This window comes from Puma concolor, chromosome B2 (assembly GCF_028749965.1).
Source record: "Puma concolor isolate L17-30 chromosome B2, mPumCon1.1.hap2, whole genome shotgun sequence".
Classification (NCBI taxonomy): Eukaryota; Metazoa; Chordata; class Mammalia; order Carnivora; family Felidae; genus Puma; species Puma concolor.
Window position 1 is genome coordinate 50,667,850 of NC_141671.1, and position 20,402 is coordinate 50,688,251.

Here is a 20,402-nt window from a genome sequence, read left to right on the forward strand (position 1 = left end):
AGCCTACATGTCCATCAACTGATGAATGGATAAAGAAATTGTGGTTTATATACACAATGGAGTACTATGTGGCAATGAGAAAGAATGAAATATGGCCCTTTGTAGCAACATGGATGGAACTGGAGAGTGTGATGCTAAGTGAAATAAGCCATACAGAGAAATACCATATGGTTTCACTCTTATGTGGATCCTGAGAAACTTAACAGGAACCCATGGGGGAGGGGAAGGAAAAAAAAAAAAAAAGAGGTTAGAGTGGAAGAGAGCCAAAGCATAAGAGACTCTTAAAAACTGAGAACAAACTGAGGGTTGATGGGGGGTGGGAGGGAGGGGAGGGTGGGTGATGGGTATTGAGGAGGGCACCTTTTGGGATGAGCACTGGGTGTTGTATGGAAACCAATTTGACAATACACTTCATATATTGAAAAAATAAAAAAATAAAAAAAAATAAAGATTGGATCCTTCGGCAAAATGTAATTGTTTTACTGAAAGTCCTTAAAATTAAAAAAAAAAAGAAAACCTGTCTTGTTTGTCAGAATTGTAAGTTCAGGGACTTTAAGACTTGGAAGGGACATTGATAGATAGTCTAATTCTAGTTTCCATTAAAAATTTTTGACAGTTCCAAATAGATTAAGATATTTATGTGTGTGAACACCATAGGTCAGGAGCAAAGTGGGGCTTGAATCCTAGGCTCCTCCTGATAAAAGGAATTGATTTTACGTTACCCCAAAAATTCTTGACTTCATAATATTCAAGCAGCCCATGAACACTTCATATACCCATCAAGAAAGTCCTAGACCCTCTCTCCTCTTTTCACAAATATCACAGTGATTTCTCTGCCTCTTTGGTGCTGCCATTCATGTTGATTTTTGTAAGAGGGGGAATATGATCAATAAGGAGCTAGCATTAAGAAGTGTGTCCCCTACAAACCTTCTCATCAAAATCTTCAGTATGACTTTAAATATTTAAATCTGCACCATCCAATGCCATGGGTGGTTAATGAACACTTGAAATGGGGCTCGTCCCAAATAAGATGTGCTAGGAGTGTAAAATATACACTGGATTTTGCAGACTTGGTGTGCAAAAACTGTATAAAATATATATTGTTAATAATTTATATATTGATTACATATGAAATAATATTCTGGATATGTTGAGTTAAATAAATTATTACAATTAATTTCACTTGTTTCTTTTGACTTTCTAATGTGGCTACTAGAAAATTTTAAATTACATTTGTGGCTTGTGTAATGTTTTGATTAGACAGTGCTGATTTAGAGGCTATGATCCCTGTTTTGGTGAAAGAAGATACATCTTTATGATAATGAATATGAGAGTACTGATAAAATGTGCATTTTTTTCACATTGGAATGTTAACTGAACAATACTTTTTAACCAACAAGCACGTATAAGACATAGTGTTTCTTTTCCTCTAAAAAGATTATTTACATCAATGGTGCATCTTAAAATCATTAGTATGGGGGACACCCATATTAATTAGTATGGTTCAGTCTCAGTTGGTTAAGTGTCCGACTTCAGCTTAGGTCATAATCTCACAGTCCGTGAGTTCAGCCCTGCATCAGTTTCTCTGCTGTCCACACTGGGCCTGTTTTGGATTCTCTGTCTCCCTCTCCCTCTACCCTTCCCCCCAGCTCTCCCTCTCCCTCCCTCCCTCTCTCTCTCTCTCTCAAAAATAAATAAATAAACATTTAAAAAAAATAAAATCATTAGTATGTTGGGATTGAGGGGATAGATCTTCAGAGTTTTGATCTTCAGAGTTTCATGGCAAGTTCTTGCAGGAACTCTATGCCCAAGTATACCATAAAACCTAAGGAAAATATGCAACCCAGTTTTAAAACCAACAGCAGGGCTATAAGAAAGTTCAGTTCAACAGACATTTATGGAGCATCTTCTCCTCACAAGATACTGTGCTAAGTACCGTAAGGACTACAAAGGTGGTGTCAAACACATCTCCTGTCCTCAAGGCACTTAATTCTAGGATGAATCTGAGAAGTGAACAACAGGCATAAAGTCATGAGAAACATAGAGCTGAGGCACAGGGCCACTGAGGCCACACATGCCATGCCTTTGTGTAAACTGCAAAAGGTGCTTCCTCCTCAAAGGTGTCGTAACCATCACTTGGATTTCAGCCCCTATTTGTCCCCCTTTCAAAGAAGGGAAAGATCACACTCAGTTGTATGTTCAGGGAAGAGGTGACTTTCGCAGGTTAGGATTTCCGTAGACAGAAATGGAAGACAGGGAGCCTTGCTGAAGGAGGGAACAAAAAACAAAAGGAAATGATGATTTTTTTTCTCTCAACCAATGATCCACTTTCATGCAGCATCTCTAAGATATGAGTGGGAAAAGAATGAATGTGAAAACTTCGTAAGCCAAAAAAAAAAAAAAAAAAAAAAAAAAAAAAAAAAAAACTTAAGTAGGATGATAGATAGATTACCTGGAATCCTGTACAAATCATACCGAAAAGGAAATACACTGAGGAATAAAGCAAATTTCCTTTCTAACTAGTTTTGGGTTTATGCTCAATCATTAACGATTATGCCTAGTTCAAAAGATGAGTTCTTTAGATGGTAAAATGGCACTATTTATTGAAATCTTGATAGTGACAGAGCTCCTTACCACCACCACCAACAAGAAAACACAGATGAAAACACAATCCAACCCCTCCTTATAAATATCTCAGGTTCTCAAAAATCTTCCTTATATTCTCATCCTCCCTTAGGCCCTAGAGCCCTGATAGGGAACTCTGGTGAAGTGTATTCACAGGCAACCTTTTTAAAGCTGTAGCTGATAACCACAGTCAGCAAGGGTTGCTCTACCAAAATCCACGGAGATAAGCAAAGCACTCAACCTGTCTGATCTTTCTCACATGCTGACAGGAGTACCTGGTCCTGCACATCACCAGTGGCAAATCCAAGAAGACAGGAGAGACGTCACAAGGGATGCTCGGCAGGCCAGGCACAGCCATGTTCACCAGGTGGATCTCCAGCTGAGAGCCATTGGTGGGATAAAGGAGCTCTAAGTGCAAACCTAAACACCAGGGAAAGGGGAATTTGAGGCTAAACAGAGCTGTAATCCACAAACAACATAAAAACATGGCCACACAGGAGCACTGTGAGACACTGAGCTTGCCTAAGGATTAAATTACTACTCCTCATTTCCAAATGCATTTATGACTGCTGTGTAAATGAATGTTCTCATTTACGAGTGTATAAAAAAGAATTTTCTCTCTCTCTTCAGGTCCATCCACTTAAATCCAGGAATTTTTCAGCCCTCAAAATTATTCTTTACACTGGTACAGGTGGGTAAACTAAGCCATGGTTTAGAAGTTCCCACATGGGGCGCCTGGGTGGCGCAGTCGGTTAAGCGTCCGACTTCAGCCAGGTCACGATCTCGCGGTCCGTGAGTTCGAGCCCCGCGTCAGGCTCTGGGCTGATGGCTCGGAGCCTGGAGCCTGTTTCCGATTCTGTGTCTCCCTCTCTCTATGCCCCTCCCCCGTTCATGCTCTGTCTCTCTCTGTCCCAAAAATAAATAAATTAAAAAAAAAAAAAAAAAAAAAAAAAAGAAGTTCCCACATACAGGGGCACCTGGGTGGCTCAGTCAGTTAAGCGTCCAACTTTGGCTCATGAGTTCGAGTCCCGCGTCAGGCTCTATGCTAAAAGATCAGAACTTGGAGCCTGCTTCAGATTCTGTCCCCATCTCTCTCTGCCCCTCCCCTGCTTGCACACGCTGTTTCAAACATAAATAAAAATATTTTTTAAAAAGTTCCTACATATAGAATCATCTGCAAGGAAGCAAACTAAGATTCTGGGGAACACATTGCTAAGTTCTATGCTGCACTCTTCCCTATCTCATCTACAGTTCCTAGGGTCCCATCCCCACAGCTTGGGATAAGAAGGTGGATACAGGCATAAAATGGTGTGATGTGCTCTGTTTCTGTGATATCAGCAAGTGAGCATGTGGAAACACAGAAGTCAGTCAGTGGGTCCAACACCCTTCAGGCCCTCTTTTATACCTGTCCTTAGCCAAGGAAGAAGACTCACATTATTTAGGATTCTTAGTAAGTAAGAAACTTGCATTTGGTAAGACCCAAACCTACCATCAAAAAGGACTGTGATCCACGTTCCCCCAGCAAGACTACCTTCTTCAGGCTCAATGTGGAAACGCAGGGAAGACACTGTAAATAAGAAAAACACTGGTTTTGAAGTTCAGATTCAATACACCTGCTTCCCTAACGTTATAAAAACAAAATTTAGCATTCCTCAGAATCACCAGGAGGGCTTGATAAGGCACAGATTGCTGGGTCCCACCCCAGAGTTTCTGATTCAGCAGGTTTAGGGTAGGGCCCAAGAATTTACATTTATGACCAGGTGCTGCTAGTTCTACTGGTCTGGGGATCACACCTTCAAAACTTTGATCTTAAGGGAAGTTCTGTCTGATCCACTCTTCTTGGACACCCAAAAACCTAGTGTTCACCAGAACAATCCTGAATTCCTACTTTCTTTGGAAAGGACCTCAAGGACACATTTGGCTTCTAATTAAACACATAATATCTCTTGTTTCTTTCCCACCCTTTAATCAGGTAGTCATAATTTAGCCACCAATTATTTCTTACATATCCACTTCCCAGAGAAGAGGAGAAACTTCTAGAAGTTTCTGTTCCTAGTTAAATCCTTCTGTCTCCATATACCATCCTCTAGTTTCCTCCTTTTAAATATATCAGAGCAACTCCCCAGATGGATACAAAATTCTGTAGATGTTTGCCTTGCCATCTGAGAGAGAGGCTGAAGCATGGATCAGGGCTGGAATTTCCTTGAAAACAACAACAATACTATAGACTACACCTGCTAGGCTAGATTGGGTTCTCCCAGAGAGACCATTGGCTGAACATGGCAACCAAACCCTCATCTTTGAAGATCTCCTGGACATGCCTCAGCCAAGGCAAAGTAAATTCAAGGAGCTATCAAAAATCAGTCAACTCTTCAGTGAGGTCCTAGATAGGCAACATACTATCTATAGAACATTTTTCAGTTCTTATGTCAGAAAAGTCAAAGGATAATCCAGGCCACGCTAACCCTGGGTAGCCCAGGGCTTCCATGTACATTTATGTAGGTGGCATAATGCACAACCGAGGATGGTGGGGAATCAGTCACATCAACACAATTATTCACAACAGTCCCAGCCAGGCCAACCCATGCTTCCCCCTCAAAAGTGTATTAGATACTTCTACCTAAAGCAGACCAAAAACGAATACCATAAAAAGATACCAAAGGTAAGTAAACTCACAGAGAAAATTAGAGACATGATTTGAGGAAAGAAGAGTTTAATACAAGCAGTTATTAACTGCTAAGACAAGATAAACTATTCCCTTTGGGAAGATAAAGCAATAAATCTAAAAAGAATTACATCACATGGCTCAAAAACGAATTCTAAAAAGAAGGTTATAAATTATTATTAGAAGCTCTAGATTATGACAGCAACCTCCATTGGCCATTAATTCATATATATATATATGAATGTATATGTGAATATGCATATGTATACGTGTATATATGAATATATATGAATGTATATATGTGAATATATACATATATTCATAGCTATTTAATATATAGCCTACTAAGCAGAAAAAAATAATTTTTAAGCAGAGAAAATTTACACCCAGAGCAGATACTTGAAGACTTTCCCCAGATAATATTTTAAGTATCAGTAAAATAGTTCAAGGCAACTTGTTGTGCTCTATCTATAATCCCTTCGAAACACATCCTACTCACCTGCCAAAAGTAGTATTTCAGCACTCATCAGAGAGATCAGCCAGCCAGTCATCCTGTGCGCTTAAATCAATCCTTTCAAAATTGCTCAGATATTGAAAGCATATTCAGTTTTGTTGGAGCAGCATAGCTTTTCTGCTTTATAAAAAAATAAAATGACAAATTACTATCATTTTTTACTTACATACTACTACTTTATGGGGCCAAAACTTGGGGAATTAAGGAAGTGATACCTACATGGCCCTAGAGTCTTCAAATCGACCCACTATCCTCCCAAGCTCAGGAGAAAAGAGTACTCTAAGAATCTCATATAAAATCATCACTATTTCACCTCCTCCCCCTTTCTCACCAACTTATTTTATGCATGTTTAAGCTGGGTAAATACTGATAGCCTCTTTCAATAACTCATTACGGAAAAGCTTAATTTAAAAAAATACTAAATTCTAGATATCAAGATACAAGTTAATGGTAGTTGCGGTGTGAGGGGTAGGGTAGGTTGTTTTGTTTTGTTTCTAAAAGAGTCTCAGGGGCACCTGGGTGGCTCAGTGGTTAAGCGTCCAACTTCAGCTCTGGTCATGATCTCACAATTCATGGGTTCGAGTCCTGCGTTAGGCTCTGTGCTGACAGCCCGGAGCCTGGAGCCTGCTTTGGATTCTGTGTCTCCCTCTTTCTCTGCCTCTCCCCTGCTTGCTGTCTATATCTCTCTCTCAAAAATAAATAGACATTAAAAAAAAAAAAAAAAAAAAAAAGAGTCTCAGTCCTCCAGGAAACCAATCAACACAAAAAAGTAAAAAGCTTAACAAAGCAAATGTTAAGTATGGTACTGGGTTGAAAAAATGGTACTAATGGGAATTTGGGGAAAACGGTCTCGTCCTCACAGCAGAGGAGAAAGGGAAGAAAGAAATGGAGGAAGAAAAACCTGGAGCCTCCAAACTAGACCCCATGATTTCAAGGTCTCTCTACCCCATTCCACAGGCCCAGCTTAGCTGACCTATCTTCCTTGAACCCTGTCCTTTACTGTGCCATTTTTCTGCTCAATGCTTTTTTAATTCAATGCAAAACCTCCACCACTACTAAAATGACCCTAAGAATACCTCTCAGGATTTTTATCAAGATTAACTGAGGTGCTATATGCAAAGATATTAACACAGGGCCTAACACAAAGGAGATACCCCACAAATGTTTTCTTTTCAAGGGCTCTCTATTTCCAATGCAAAGCCCTGGCTCTGACTTTTCAGTCTGGCCATGATCTGGCCCCCTACCTTCCCAGCTTTCCCTGGCATGGCTCTCCAAACCGAACGAACCCTTCTTGGCACTGGACAGTTCCCCTCACCACCTCTCAGACAAGCCTTCATCAGGTCAGCCCCTTTCTTGGCTCCTGAGGGCAGCTTTCTACACTCCCCAAACTCTCTCATTGCGTAATGAAAAGCTGGCCTTCCTTCACGGCCCAGCTCAGGAGCTGCCTCCTCTGTGGTATCTGTCCCCCGTGTTGGTTCCTATGCTGCTCCATTCCACAGAAGGCAAGGAGAGACCAAGGAAAGAGGCAGACAGACCACTCCAGATTGGAAGGCAGCAGGCTCAACAAGCAAGGAAACTTACCTACAGGGTTGTCTTGGGCATCCTCAGGATGAGTAAATCTCTGCACCTGCCTGCCTGAATCTTAAACGTTTCATAGAGGCCTCAACCGGGTTCAAACACATATACCAGGCAGGTAGTCTCAGCACCACAGTGCTCTCTCAAAGCTGTGTCTGGTGGTCTCTCTCAGACAAGTGGGAAGAGTGTACATTTCAAGCACAGGGGGAGGGAAAAGGAGCCTCCAGGTCAGCTCTCGGGTCAACTGGAGGTCATGACCTCTCAATGATCCCTCCTCCTAACCATTGTATGCAATCTCACCTGCGCCCTCTTCTGCTGTGCCCAGAGTGGTCAGCAAGGGCTTTCACCAGCACCGAGGTGGCTCATTTGACAGCCACTTGGCTGCACTTAGAGGCAGATACCACAGCAACACTATAGGCACATGCAAAAGAAAACATAGATTAAGATAATGATCCTCATTATAAGTAACATTTTTTCCCATCAAGAGTCCCATGATCCAAACCGTTCATTTACCAAGTCTCCAAGGCTGGGGGTCAAACTGATGAGGTTTTTGGGGGTGATAGTAGGGTTCGTGGGGTCCGGAGCCCACAACCAAGAAAGAATTTTTGAAGACATCTTTGGTGCAAAAAGGTGACTTATTGAAGCAGGGGGCAGGACCGTGGGCAGAAATTGCTGCCCTGGGACCATGAGGAAAGACTGGTTATATCTATGGGGTTGGGGAAGGTAAAGTCCAGGGGAAGTTTTTAGTGAGGTTTTCATATGCTAAAGAAGCCTCACCGGATACTGGAGTCCTAGCTATTGCCAAGCTAAAGTTGTTTTTCCCTCTACCAAAGCATTAATTAACAGGAAGACAGTAAGGAGTTCCTGGAGAAACATTTTACTCTGCCAGCCTCAAGTATTTGTCAATGGGCTGCAGGTTACAAGGAAATTGAATTCTATCTGCCATTTGCTTCTGCCTTTGTTTCACATATCTCTATGGAGGGGTGACAGAAAGTTAGGTCCTGCAGGACTGTGATCTCTACCAGTTCATCATTTGTTGTTCCCCTTTCCTTTGTTCTTGGGCAGCCAGGAGTGCCTAGGAATATCACACATATCCCACCTGGGAGTGGGAGGTGGTATTTGCGGCCAGTCAACTTGCCTTATGCTCCCTCATCAAAATCACTCAGGGCATTCACTTGTGTTTTTGTGATTTAATTAGCAGAATCAACAGGTGTGAACAGACAGCATTCTGGCACAGGTGCCTCTTTTAGAGGCAATAATAATGTCCAAAGCCGTCCTGTTTTGGAGGATAGTTTTTCTCATTAGAGACATTTGTATATTTGGTAAGGACAGACTTTTGCTGGCTATCGTTTAAGGCTTGGTGGGTGAATGCAGTAAGGGCGTCTGTGTGTGCCATGACATCCTACAGGCCAATGGAGGGACAAAGACGGTGGCCAAATTGTACCAGTTGAAAACAGAACACACCCACCTGGCCTTGAGGAGGGGGAGTTTGGCAGCTTTAGGTACCTGACCTGGTTGTGCATGCCATACATGTGGGCCAGGAGAGGCAAGGGAGAGGAGATGAACTGGGGGGAGCATATGCCAGATCAAGACCTTCACCTTCTTCCTCTTTCAATGATGTACAGTCCATTTCAGGCATAGTACATTTCAACAGGTCCAGCTTGCAGCAGGACAACCGGATCCCAGAGGAGCCTGAGCAGTTCCCTTTTACCAGGGATGTGAAGTAATTCACACATTCCGGCACGACATCCCATTGCAAACTCCAACAGATAATGCCTTTCCCAGGTATGATGGGCCTTGGTGTTCTCAGCAGCATTGCCCAGTGATTCATAGTGAGAGTGCGGCAAGGGCTATTTTTCATGACTTCCATATCATTGCCATTTTTAGTGTCTTACTAGGAGTCCCCAATCTGGTATATGGGGTAATGGTCCCTACTGATTTTTCTTTTGAATGTATTAAAGTCTGGAAGAGTATTTTAGCCCATCCAGCCCAATTATTTTACTTGTTAGTAGTTTAATCTACTGCTTTCATGTTACATTTTTTCATTCTACCAACCTGATTGCTTGCAGGTTATAAGGGGAGATGGGACCTACATTCACTGCCATGTTGTTTTGCCCAGTCTTTTACATCATGACCTTTGATTTTTGTTTTTCTTTGTTGTTGTTGTTGTTGTTGTTGTTTTAAGTTTATTTATTCTTGAAAGAGAGAACGCGCGCACACACAAGCAGGGGAGGGACAGAGAGAGAGGGAGACACAGAATCCAAAGCAGGCTTCAGGCTCCATCACTAGTTGGGAACTCCAGTGGATGTCCCCAGACTCCTTTGGTAATGGCCTTGGATGTTGTTTAGAACAGACATGATGTTAGTGCATTAACCTAGTCACTGTATTTTGGGGGCAATATGATATCCTTGGCCATATGCCATCTTATTTGGGTGCTATAGTGACCTCTCTTCATATGTGTCCAATCTGCTTTATCTACTGATGGATCAGTTGCTAGGGTTTGTACCTGGGCTAGGGCTTCAGCTTCCCAGATTGCAACAGGGTGTCAGTACCTTACAATCTGGGATGTGGAAGACAGTGAGGACTACTTCAGGCTCTTGCTGATGGACCAAAATGTCTTTCTACATATCCTGACCCCTCAAGGACTTATTCATGAATATCTATCCTTTGGCTTCCAATTATTTAAGCCATAGGGTTCATCTCTGTAGTAAAGTCCAACTGTCAGGGCAAAGGGTTAACAGGCAGGATGCATTAGTGATCACCAGCCAAACCACAGGGTTCAACCCATTGGCTGTTGAGGTTCGTTCCTACTTGGATCCAGATGGTGTTGGTGTTGGTCTGAATGGTAATTGCAGTATATATAGAAGGTTGCCCTGACTAGACCCATCTCTATACCAGGCATGGGTAGGAATTTCCCCCATTTTCTCTCTACAGGCTGCCAGGGCCTCACGGGCTACCACAGGAAAAGGGGTGGGAGCATCTGGAGGATCTACATACTCAACATGGGCTAATAGCACCCACATTTTTGAGACAGTGGGCTCTCTCTCCTCTGCTGCAAATAGCCAAGCCACTTAGTCAAAGGGGGGGTTTGGCCATGGCAGAGGCGGGTCAGTGGGACATATTTTTAACACATCTCTTGATGGGAGGAGAAGTTTCTATCATGATATGCTGTCCCTTCATGAGACACTCTACCAGGAGGAACACTGGGAATACTGCTAGGAGCGTTGTTCTATAGGAGCATATTGGATTTCTACCCCCTTCTAGAGCTGGGACTAAAACCCCAGGGGTACTCTGTCCTTTGGTTGTCTCTGTTATAGTGCCCAGCCCATACCTTGTGGAGTCACAGACATGGTAGCTCTGCTTGGGAGAGGCCCGGAGCTTTAGTCTCCTTTACTAATATTTTCGCTTTCTCAAAGGCAGCTTGTTGTTTTGATCCCCAGTTCTATATGTGCCCTTTCTTTACTAAGTGGAGTATGGGGTGGAGGCACAGTACCAGGTACAGAATAAACCTCCAAACCCATACAAAGACTTGCATCTCTTTCATATTCTTAGGGGTTAGATAGGCTCGCACCTTATCAATCCTAGCTTCTGGGATGACACGCATCTTATCTAACTAAACAACCAAACACTTCGTGGCAGTGCCTTGGCCCTGAATTTTCTGTGGGTTCAATGCCCGTCTTCTCCTGCACAGATGTTTTAGCAAAGCCTACAAAGTGTTCTGCAGCAGGGACTAGTCTTCACATGTTAATATTCTATCTCATCAATGTAATGGGCCCATTTTATTGATGTGAAGGAGAACAGGGACAGGTCTCCTATTACCATCTGGTAACATATTGTGGAGCCGTGTAGGTAGCCTTGGGGAAGCACCTGAATTGTCCATTTTGCCCCTCCGACATGAAGGCAAAATTGATCTTGTGACTCAGTAGCCAGTGGTATACTGCAAAAGGCATTTGCTTGTCTGGCATAGGATGGTACAGTCATAGGATTGTGTCCAAGGCATCTACAATGGTAGCAATGTTGGGCACAGCCATATGCATAAGTGATGGGCACCACATTAGTCAATTTTTGGACCCTATGATCATCCTCCATGAGCCATCTGACTTTTTTTTTTAATTTACATCCAAATTAGTTAGCATGCAACAATGATTTCAGGAGTAGATTCCTTAGTGCCCCTTACCCATTTAGCCCATCCCCACTCCCACAACCCCTCCAGTAACCCTCAGATTGTTCTCCATATTTATGAGTCTCTTCTCGTTTGTCCCCCTCCCTGTTTTTATATTATTTTTGTTTCCCTTCCCTTATGTTCATCGGTTTTGTCTCTTAAAGTCCTCATATCAGTGAAGTCATATGATTTTTGTCTTTCTCTGACTGACTAATTTCACTTAGCATAATACCCTCCAGTTCCATCCACATAGTTGCAAATGGCAAGATTACATTCTCCTTGATTGCCGGGTAATACTCCATTGTATATATACACCACATCTTCTTTATCCTATCATCCACCGATGGACATGTGGGCTCTTTCCATACTTTGGCTATTGTTGATAGTGCTGCTATGAACATGGGGGTGCACGTGTCCTTTCAAAACAGCACACCTGTATCTCATAGATAAATGCCTAGTAGTGCAATTTCTGGGTCATAGGGTAGTTCTATTTTTAGTTTTTTAAGGAACCTCCATACTGTTTTCCAGAGTGGCTGCACCAGCTTGCATTCCCAGCCATCTGACGTTTTTACTCACCATACCCCTCTGTTGAAAGCATTACGGGCAAGGCCTACGATACCCACTCGGTGCAGTTCTTGGATAGTTTTCCTATTTCCTTGTGTCCCCCAAGAAATTTGACAATTGTTTGACACAAATATTGTTTGACACTTAGCACTCTTCGAGGGGGTGGTGGACTTCCTGATACCCAGCTAGTGTTTCTCCTCAGCACTGGTTTGATTACTGTAACCTGGAGGCAGAATTCACCAATTAAGTTTTGCAGAGTTTGACCTTGTAGGATATCAATGTCCAATATATCCTCTGGCATTGAAGAAATAAAAACCTTATATTCATGTCGGGGAGGTTGTCCAAATTGTAGTGTCAAAGGGACCTCCCTGACATATGTTTATCATCTGTGACCATCGATGGTGCTGAGGGAGCCAGAAAACTTCTGAGGGTGGCCATGCATTAGAGTGCACTTAGCTCTAGTGTCCACCAGAGCTACCATTTGCTAATTTCTGGGGAACCAGTGAATAGTAAACAGCACATGAGACCTCTGACCTCCTTCAATGACCCTCACCTAGAGGCAATCCTGGGCTGCATTCTATATGGAAGTTGTGGGAGGCACCCACCCCAAATAGGACTGTATCCCCGAGGCCCCTACTAGAGAAGGTGGGGCAACAGGGATGGTAGGGGCAAATGGAGCTGGTCTGAACTGTTGTTCAGGTTTTAAGGTTTTCCATAGGCCGACCAACACAACATTGGGTTGCCAGTCTGTCTTTTCAGGTGGAGTCCTGACAGCAAGGACATCAAACCAAGGTTGCATCCTCATTACTTTGATCAGATCTTTTACAGCCAGTTGCAATAGCTTTTAGGCTTTTTATTTTTTGGTGGGGAGAATGCAAGCAGGGGAGGTGCCGAGAGAGGGGGACAGAAGATCCAAAGCAGGCTCTGCATTGGCAGACTGACAGAATTGAGCTCAACGTGGGGCTCAAACTCACGAACTGCAAGATCATAACGTTAGCTGAAGATAGATGTTCAACCAACTGAGCCACCCAGGTGCCCCACTTTTTGGCTTTTTGAGTTCCCCCTCTGTCTCAGGTGTTTCCCACAGCCCATACCAATTCCCATGATTTGTAAGTTTCACCTAGATCAGCAATGGCTTGCCCAACATCATAAATGTCTTGTCCACACTTGGACTCAGCATGGATCTCAGCAACCCATACCAGGAGTGAGGGCACACTGGAGTACCTTGGCTTTCATTTTTGCAGCAAATGTGCCTTCAAAGACAAGGGCATAGATTTACTATCTCATTTCCAATTCCCTAAGAATTTGTTGTACCCCCTCTATCTATTTCCACAGACCCATGTGCCCAGGAGATCCCCCCTTATTGGGCCAAGCCTCCCTGCAGGCTAGAATAATCCAATATGTAAAGAAGTGAGTCCTTTGAACCCCTGAGCACCATGCAGGTATACTGGAGGGCAGATATGTGGTGACGTTGCTATCTTCTCTGCCTCCTGGGCCTGGTCAGAGAAGCTACATGAACCCTTTTGTCCATCTCACAGCATCACTAACCATGCCCAGATACTCACCCTGACCTTTTGCTGGATTTTGGCAACTGTATCAGTAAGTTCAGCAGGAGTATATTCTCTCGTGAATGTTTCCTGAACTGTGGGCTGCCCCGCCAGCTGGGCTTGCCATTGCTGTGCTTTTGTTCTTCTTTGTATTAGGGGTGAGATGACACAGGGTCCTTTGTCCATTTCACAACAACCCCCTCAACATCCTCCTCTTTGCTCTCCTCACTTCCCTAGGGATTCCACTTCCTCACATCCCAATCAGGCACTGTCATACGTGCTGGGATCTGAATCCAGGGCATTTTGTGCCTTCCTAGCTTTGAAACATGGCTCACAAAGTTCTTCAACTCCTCCTCCTGCTCTCCCACTTTGTCTACCAGCCCCAGAGCCAGCAGAGTGGTGGATACCTGCATGTCCTTCTTTAATCTCAGCTCTGCTTCCAACTTTCTAACCTGAGCTTCAGCCTGTAGCTGGGCATCAGTGTCTGGCCAAACCACCAATGGCAGAGGACAGCCCATGGCAGGAGATATGCATTCCCCTTCTTTGCCACAGTGTACTCTGTTCAGTTTCTCCAACAGGTGCATTAGTCCAGCTGGTGTTTTCTGGTGTCCCTGTACTCCTATGGTGGTCCACAAGCATCTACCATACAAGCCACCCCTCCCTGCTTAGAGGTCACTGGTCAATCCAGAATTTCACTTGCAGATACCTTTTCTTTGGTCTCCTGGCTGGATGGCCAATTGTGGTCTTGCAAACTGGCCCCCATAACTCAAAGTTCAGGGAGAGACCGAAGAAAGAGGCAGGCCACTTCAGATGGGAGACAGCAGGTTTAGGAAGCAAGGGAATCTACATATGAGGCTTGTCTTGAGCAGCCTCAAGAGGAGTAGATCTCCACCCCTGCCTGCAGAATCTTAAAAGTCCATATAGAGGGTTTAACCGAGCTTAGTCACACATACTGTCCAGATAGTCTCAACAACACATCACTATCTCACGGCTGTCTCCTCTAAACCATCTCATGCTGTGGAAACAGGGGGACAGGGGAGAGGGTGAGGAGGCTCTGATTGTCCGTGTCCAGCTCTGGTTAACCAGTGGTCATGTCATCTCAATGACCTCCTCCAACATCCAGCCATTCCAGTTCTTGTTGCCTTTTCCTCTCTGAACCTTATGTCCTGAGCAGCCTGGACCACGTAGTGCATATATGCTTATTCTTTTAAATTATCTCTTCCTCAAGTCCAGAGCCTGGTCTTCTATTTCTACAAACATCTCTGTGCAAAGGTCCCACACAGTATTTAGTAAATTCTAATTGGTGAATATATATTTAAAAACTCTATGCCTGGTTTATCTAACCTGAAGGAAATGACTTTCACACATGAGAGATGAGCAGAATCTATGGAAGCTCAGCTAAAGAGCCAAATGCCTTGGATAATGTCCTGATGCCTGTTCTGGAGAAGCTGCCGAGCTCCTCCTGGGTACCCCCAAGTCAGAGGGCACAGACAAAATTCTTTGAAAAATACTGGCTATGAAATGTTCTAAAAGTTAAAAACTTCTACTGGGCTTTTACCCAAAGAATACAAAAGCACTAATTCGAAAGGATATATGCACCCTTATGTTTATTGCAGCATTACTTACAATGGCCAAAATATGGAAGCAGCCCAAGTGTCCCTCGATAGATGAATGGATCAAGAAGATGTGGTATATACACGTATACAATGGAATATTACTCAACCATAAAAAAGAATGAAATCTTGCCGTTGACAACAACATGGATGGATCTAGAGAGTAGATCCATCCATTAATGCTAAGCAAATAAGCCAGTCAGGGAAAGACAAATACCATATGATTTCATTCATACGTGGAATTTAAGAAACAAAACAAATGCACAAAGGCAAAAATATTAGGCAAACCAAAGAAAAGACTCTTAACTATAGGCAACAAACTGATCTTTACCAGAGGGGAGATGGGTGAGGGAATGGGTAAAATAGGTGATAGGGATTAAGAGTGCACTCATCTTGATGAGCACTGAGTAATCTATAGAATTCTTGACTCACTATGTTATATTCCTAAAACTAATATAACACTGCATGCTAGCTATATGGAATTAAAGTAAAATTTTTTTAAATAATAATAAGAGTTACAAAATTTACAGAATTAAGTATATGTATATATCACTAAATATACATTTAATTTATATTTTTAAGAAAACAGACTAGCAAAAATACTTACGTCATTTCAGAAAATATAAAAGCCATAATAAACTCCCAGAAAAAAGAATATCCGCATGAAACTTAGAATAAAGTATCTTATAGGTATGTCTTGATTAAGATAATCCAATATATAAAATCATCTATATTTAATTAAACTTCACAAACATTTATTATATTCCTAGTACATGCGGGGCCCTGTGCTAGGAGCTCAGGAAACAGAGACAAACTGAGTATATGCCTTCAAGTCCTTAGCAGATGAAGTAGGGATGGAAGCCACTTGCATTTATGAAAGGAGATCTGTCATGTCTCAGTGGATTCAACATGTTTTCCTGTAAGTTGCAAAATTCTTTACATTTTTACATCTATTTGGAAGAAGATTCAATTTTAAAACATTCAATTTTCCAAAATACATCTACTGCATAGGGAAAGGTACCCAAGAGTATTTGCTACTCCATCCAAAGAACAGGATTTGACTTGCTTGTTACACCTTACAGAATATCCTCAGCACAGAAGAGTCAATTTTCAGTCTGGCTGCATGATTTTAATATTTCATTTCAATGCTTGCTCCCCAGCTTGAGACAATGTAAGTAAATATTTACTTACACATTGGTTTTCTTAAAATTCTATGCTCAGACCTGCACCGTTTCCTCTAGAATAGAGCAATCGAATCAATAAGTATACTTTTTCTTAACATGATTAATCCACTAATTCTTCCTAAGGATAAACTCAGCCTCCACTTAATTCTTTTAACCAGAGAATTTCCAACCAGAGGAGGGTGGTGTGCATTTGGTCAAGTCTCCTCTCACCTCCTGCCTCTCTCTGCTCTCATTCCTCCGCTTCCTCTTTTCCTCCCTCCCCGATAAGCTTCCCCTCCCTGAGAATTCAGAGACAGAGTGGCAAGGTTGCTAATACAGACCATCCATTTCCTTTTGTTCACCACAACATTGGCAAGGGGTATAATACCTAGAAAAGAGAGGGCAGAGACATTTCTGAATCAAACGGTACCTTTTCTGTTCCTGTCCCGTTGTGACTCAAGGGAGAAATTATCTTTCCTTTCTAAATGATCTTGTTTCTTTCTTGACAAGCACCGATGGCTGTGTTATCTGGTTAGAGTCCAGCCCTTAGCTACCGTGCAGGTAACTCACTCATGTTGGACTGTAACTCACCTAACTTGTTTGTGTTCTGGCCAAACATGCACCAAAGTAGAAGTTCAGAGCTGACCATAGGGCAAGTTTAATGATTAACAAAAGCTACTTAGGCTTTTTCCTCTGGGTCTTTTATTAATGACCAAAGAAAGAATGTCTTACATTTTTCTCCACTTACTGCATGTGCCCAAACAAGAATTTTAAGTAAAGGTCCACCCTGTGAGACAAACAGGCATTCAGTGATTGAAAGAATTTGCCAATAAGTCAGTGACCAAACACAGGGCCCAGGACAAAGGGCCACTGGAAAGCTGGTCCCCATTCATGACTGGTCTCTTCATTAACAAGAATGACTGGTAAGTTCTGGGCTGATACTCTCACTACAGGGGTGGGTCTAAAGAAGCAGAGAAAGGAAGTGACTTCTTCAAAGTCTTGCTAAGAAAAAGCCCACTAGCACTCTTTGTTTTTTTACTTTCTTCCCTCCCTCCTGACCTTGCTTTCTTGACCAAGAAGAGGTCCTTGACTTTTACTCATCACCTTCTAGTAGGACCTAGACCATGGGTCTCAGTCATTGGTTTGACTCTCTTGATAATCAGAGATCAAGCAGACCCAGAAGGTCAACACCAGCCACCTTTTCCATTGGTTCATGTCTGACTTCTTTGTCTCTGTCCCATCATCCATTCCAATTTACATCACCAGCTTTCTGATCATGTCAGTCTATGCCCAGTGGTTCCTGACCAGAAGTAATTCTCATCTTTTCCCACCCTTTCCACTGGGAGAGGAGCCTTTCCAGTAGAAATTGATAGCCCTGAGTGTCCACCTCAAAGGACTATCAGCAGACGTAGGAAGTAACCTCAATAAGACCAGATTTAATACATGGAGATACAGCACAACTCTGATGATAATAGTGAACCTATCCTTTAAAAAGTACTGGAGGTCATACCAAATCTGTGTGTATCAGACCTTGCCATCAGCAACACGCAAGATGCTCTTCTTCATGCTGCAGCCACCAGTGTAGAAACAGGGTGCCTGACCAGGCTGGGCAGGTACAGAATCAACCACTCTGCCATGCTGCCTGCCTGCCTGCCTGCTGAACCTCAGTTTCCACCTGGATCCCCCCCAACACAGGTCAACAAGCACCGTCCGAGCCACACTTGTGTGCCTCATGCATAAGTAGTGGGGAGGAAAGGACAGACCAGGTATGGGAAGATAATCAAAGGTGATTTCAAAATTATTGATATTTTTTTATTTTTGTAAAGGAAATCATATTCATGAATCACTTAGCTGATTCAACATTATTTTTTAAAAATATAGCACAGTGCTTGTTGTCTGGAAGGGGGACAGAAACGTGATCAGATTATATTGTTATAGTGTAGTCAAGTCTCCTGATAAAGATGTAGCTCATGTTTTATTTCTTGTTACTTAAGCCAAAGGTTTCCAGAACTTAATCTCATCCATCCTTGAGTAAATAGCATATAATGGATATTTATAATTCTTTTTGCCAGCCTAGCTGTCAAGATTTTATCCAAAAGCACCCCAATTTTCTTATGGGTAGATTTGTCTCTTTGTTCTTGACCAAAAGAATCCTAATGGGTTTGGCTTCTGTGCTCTAGGAACTTCTTGGTAGGTGATCAAGCTCTATTGTTAAAGAAATGAAAAAGGAATGAGCCACTTTGTGCTCCAAGGCCTAAAAGGAGAAGTTGTAGAACTCTACAGGGAATGGTATGTCACCTGGAAGCTTGGGGAGCCTCAAGTATTCCCGTCTTCCACCTCATCCCCTTCATCCACCTTCCCCTCATCCACCTCAAGACCCCCAAATATAGGTACAGATCTAAGTTTGACCTCCAGATATCTAATCATACTCCAAATTCCCTCTCATATAGAAAACCTAAATAAAGTCTTGAACTCAGGTCTCTGACTCAATGATAAAGACAAATGCTCCTCAGAAGGAAGTCTGACCACAGTTCCCCACCACCACCACAACACAGGCAGCCATGCCCACCCCCAGACATTGACACTATTCCACAGGAAGCTATTTCTATGAGAGTACATGAAATCTTGGCACAAAAATTATTGCTGGAGCCTATGAAGCAAACTCAGGGAGATCAAAGGAGAAAGTTATTCTCTGACCCTTTTTCTCTTGGATTCTAACACCACTCTGAATTCCTGGGGACTAGCACCTTTGGGAAAAGCGGGGAGGGAGATGTATGGGAATACACCTAACAGATCCCCAATTATGGAAAGCAGAATCAATAAGGGTCTAGCTGTTGTGCTCTGAAGTTCATCACCACATTTGGCCTAGGCCATACTCTACAGGCTGCTCTCAACTAAAGAGTGAATAGGACAGGAATAGTAAGACACAGGACTCCTCTCATGAAGACTTCAGCTTGAAGACTCCCCAACAAACTTGCAGAACCTTCCTTAGACTACATAGTATCCTAGGATGCTTCTACTGACTTCTCCTTCACTTGGGGTTAGTCTGAGAGCTCTCCCAGCCTTCCCAGTTCATCCCCATTTTCTCTCTTCGGCATTTCTCCCTTGCATGTACCACGCCACCCCTTTCTGCTTTTCCTAAACCTTGGCCACAACTCTTAGAATAGTCCCTTTATTAATTTTTCAGCCTGAATGTTCCATCTGCTTCCTACTGGAACCCTAACTGATACAGACACTCTAAGACACAGCTAAGTTCCCAAATGAGAAAATGTAGAGTTCTAAGTCATCAAAAACTGGAGGGTATTGTGCTAAGTGAAATAAGTCAGTCAGAGAAAGACAGATACTATATGTTTTCACTCATATGTGGATCTTAAGAAACAACAGAAGACCATGGGGGAGGGGAAGGAGGAAAAAAAAGCTACAGACAGGGAGGGAGGAAACCATAAGAGACTCTTAAATACTGAGAACAAACTGAGGGTTGATGGGGGGTGAGGGAGAGGGGAAAATGGGTGATGGGCATTGAGGAGGGCACTTGTTGGGATGAGCACTGGGTGTTGTATGGAAACCAATTTGATAATAAAGTATATTTTTTAAAAATTGGATGCTATTGTAAATGTGACCTCATGAATAAATACAGGCTGGTAATGCCTGGCATCATTTGAGTTATACATGTCATTTCCAAACTGGATGCTGCATCTCTCTTTTTTTTTTTTAATTTATTTATTTATTTTGAGAGAGAGAGAGTGCAAGCAGGGGAGAAGTAGAGAGAGAGGGAGGGAAAGAGCCTCAAGTAGGCTTGGTGCTGTAAGAGCCCAACGTGGGGCTTGAACTGACAAACCATGAGATCATGACCTGAGCCAAAATCAAGAGTCAGATGCTTAACTGACTGAGCCACCCAGGCTCCCAAAGATGCTGCATTTCTTAAGGAAAAGAATTATCTTTACTTCTCTGTACCCCAGAGCATTTTACGCTGT

The 20,402-nt window shown here is 42.7% G+C and overlaps 1 protein-coding gene across 8 annotated transcripts in view; it reads right to left on the bottom strand.

The window, feature by feature from the left end:
* Positions 1-17,025, bottom strand: part of PKHD1 (PKHD1 ciliary IPT domain containing fibrocystin/polyductin) — a 494,091-nt gene extending 477,066 nt beyond the window's left edge. For 7 of the 8 annotated variants that reach the window (XM_086707061.1, XM_086707057.1, XM_086707060.1 and 4 more), the window contains exons 1-5: positions 16,859-17,025; positions 7,680-7,790; positions 5,790-5,924; positions 4,115-4,192; positions 2,901-3,045 (exon numbers count right to left, since the gene is read on the bottom strand). In XM_086707061.1, coding sequence (XP_086563187.1) covers positions 2,901-3,045; positions 4,115-4,192; positions 5,790-5,841 — 275 coding nt within the window. In that variant the 5' untranslated portion in view covers positions 5,842-5,924; positions 7,680-7,790; positions 16,859-17,025. The remainder of the gene's footprint in view (positions 1-2,900; positions 3,046-4,114; positions 4,193-5,789; positions 5,925-7,679; positions 7,791-16,858) is intronic. The other variant, XM_086707056.1, reaches the window with a different exon arrangement.
* Between the last annotated feature and the right edge of the window lie 3,377 nt (positions 17,026-20,402).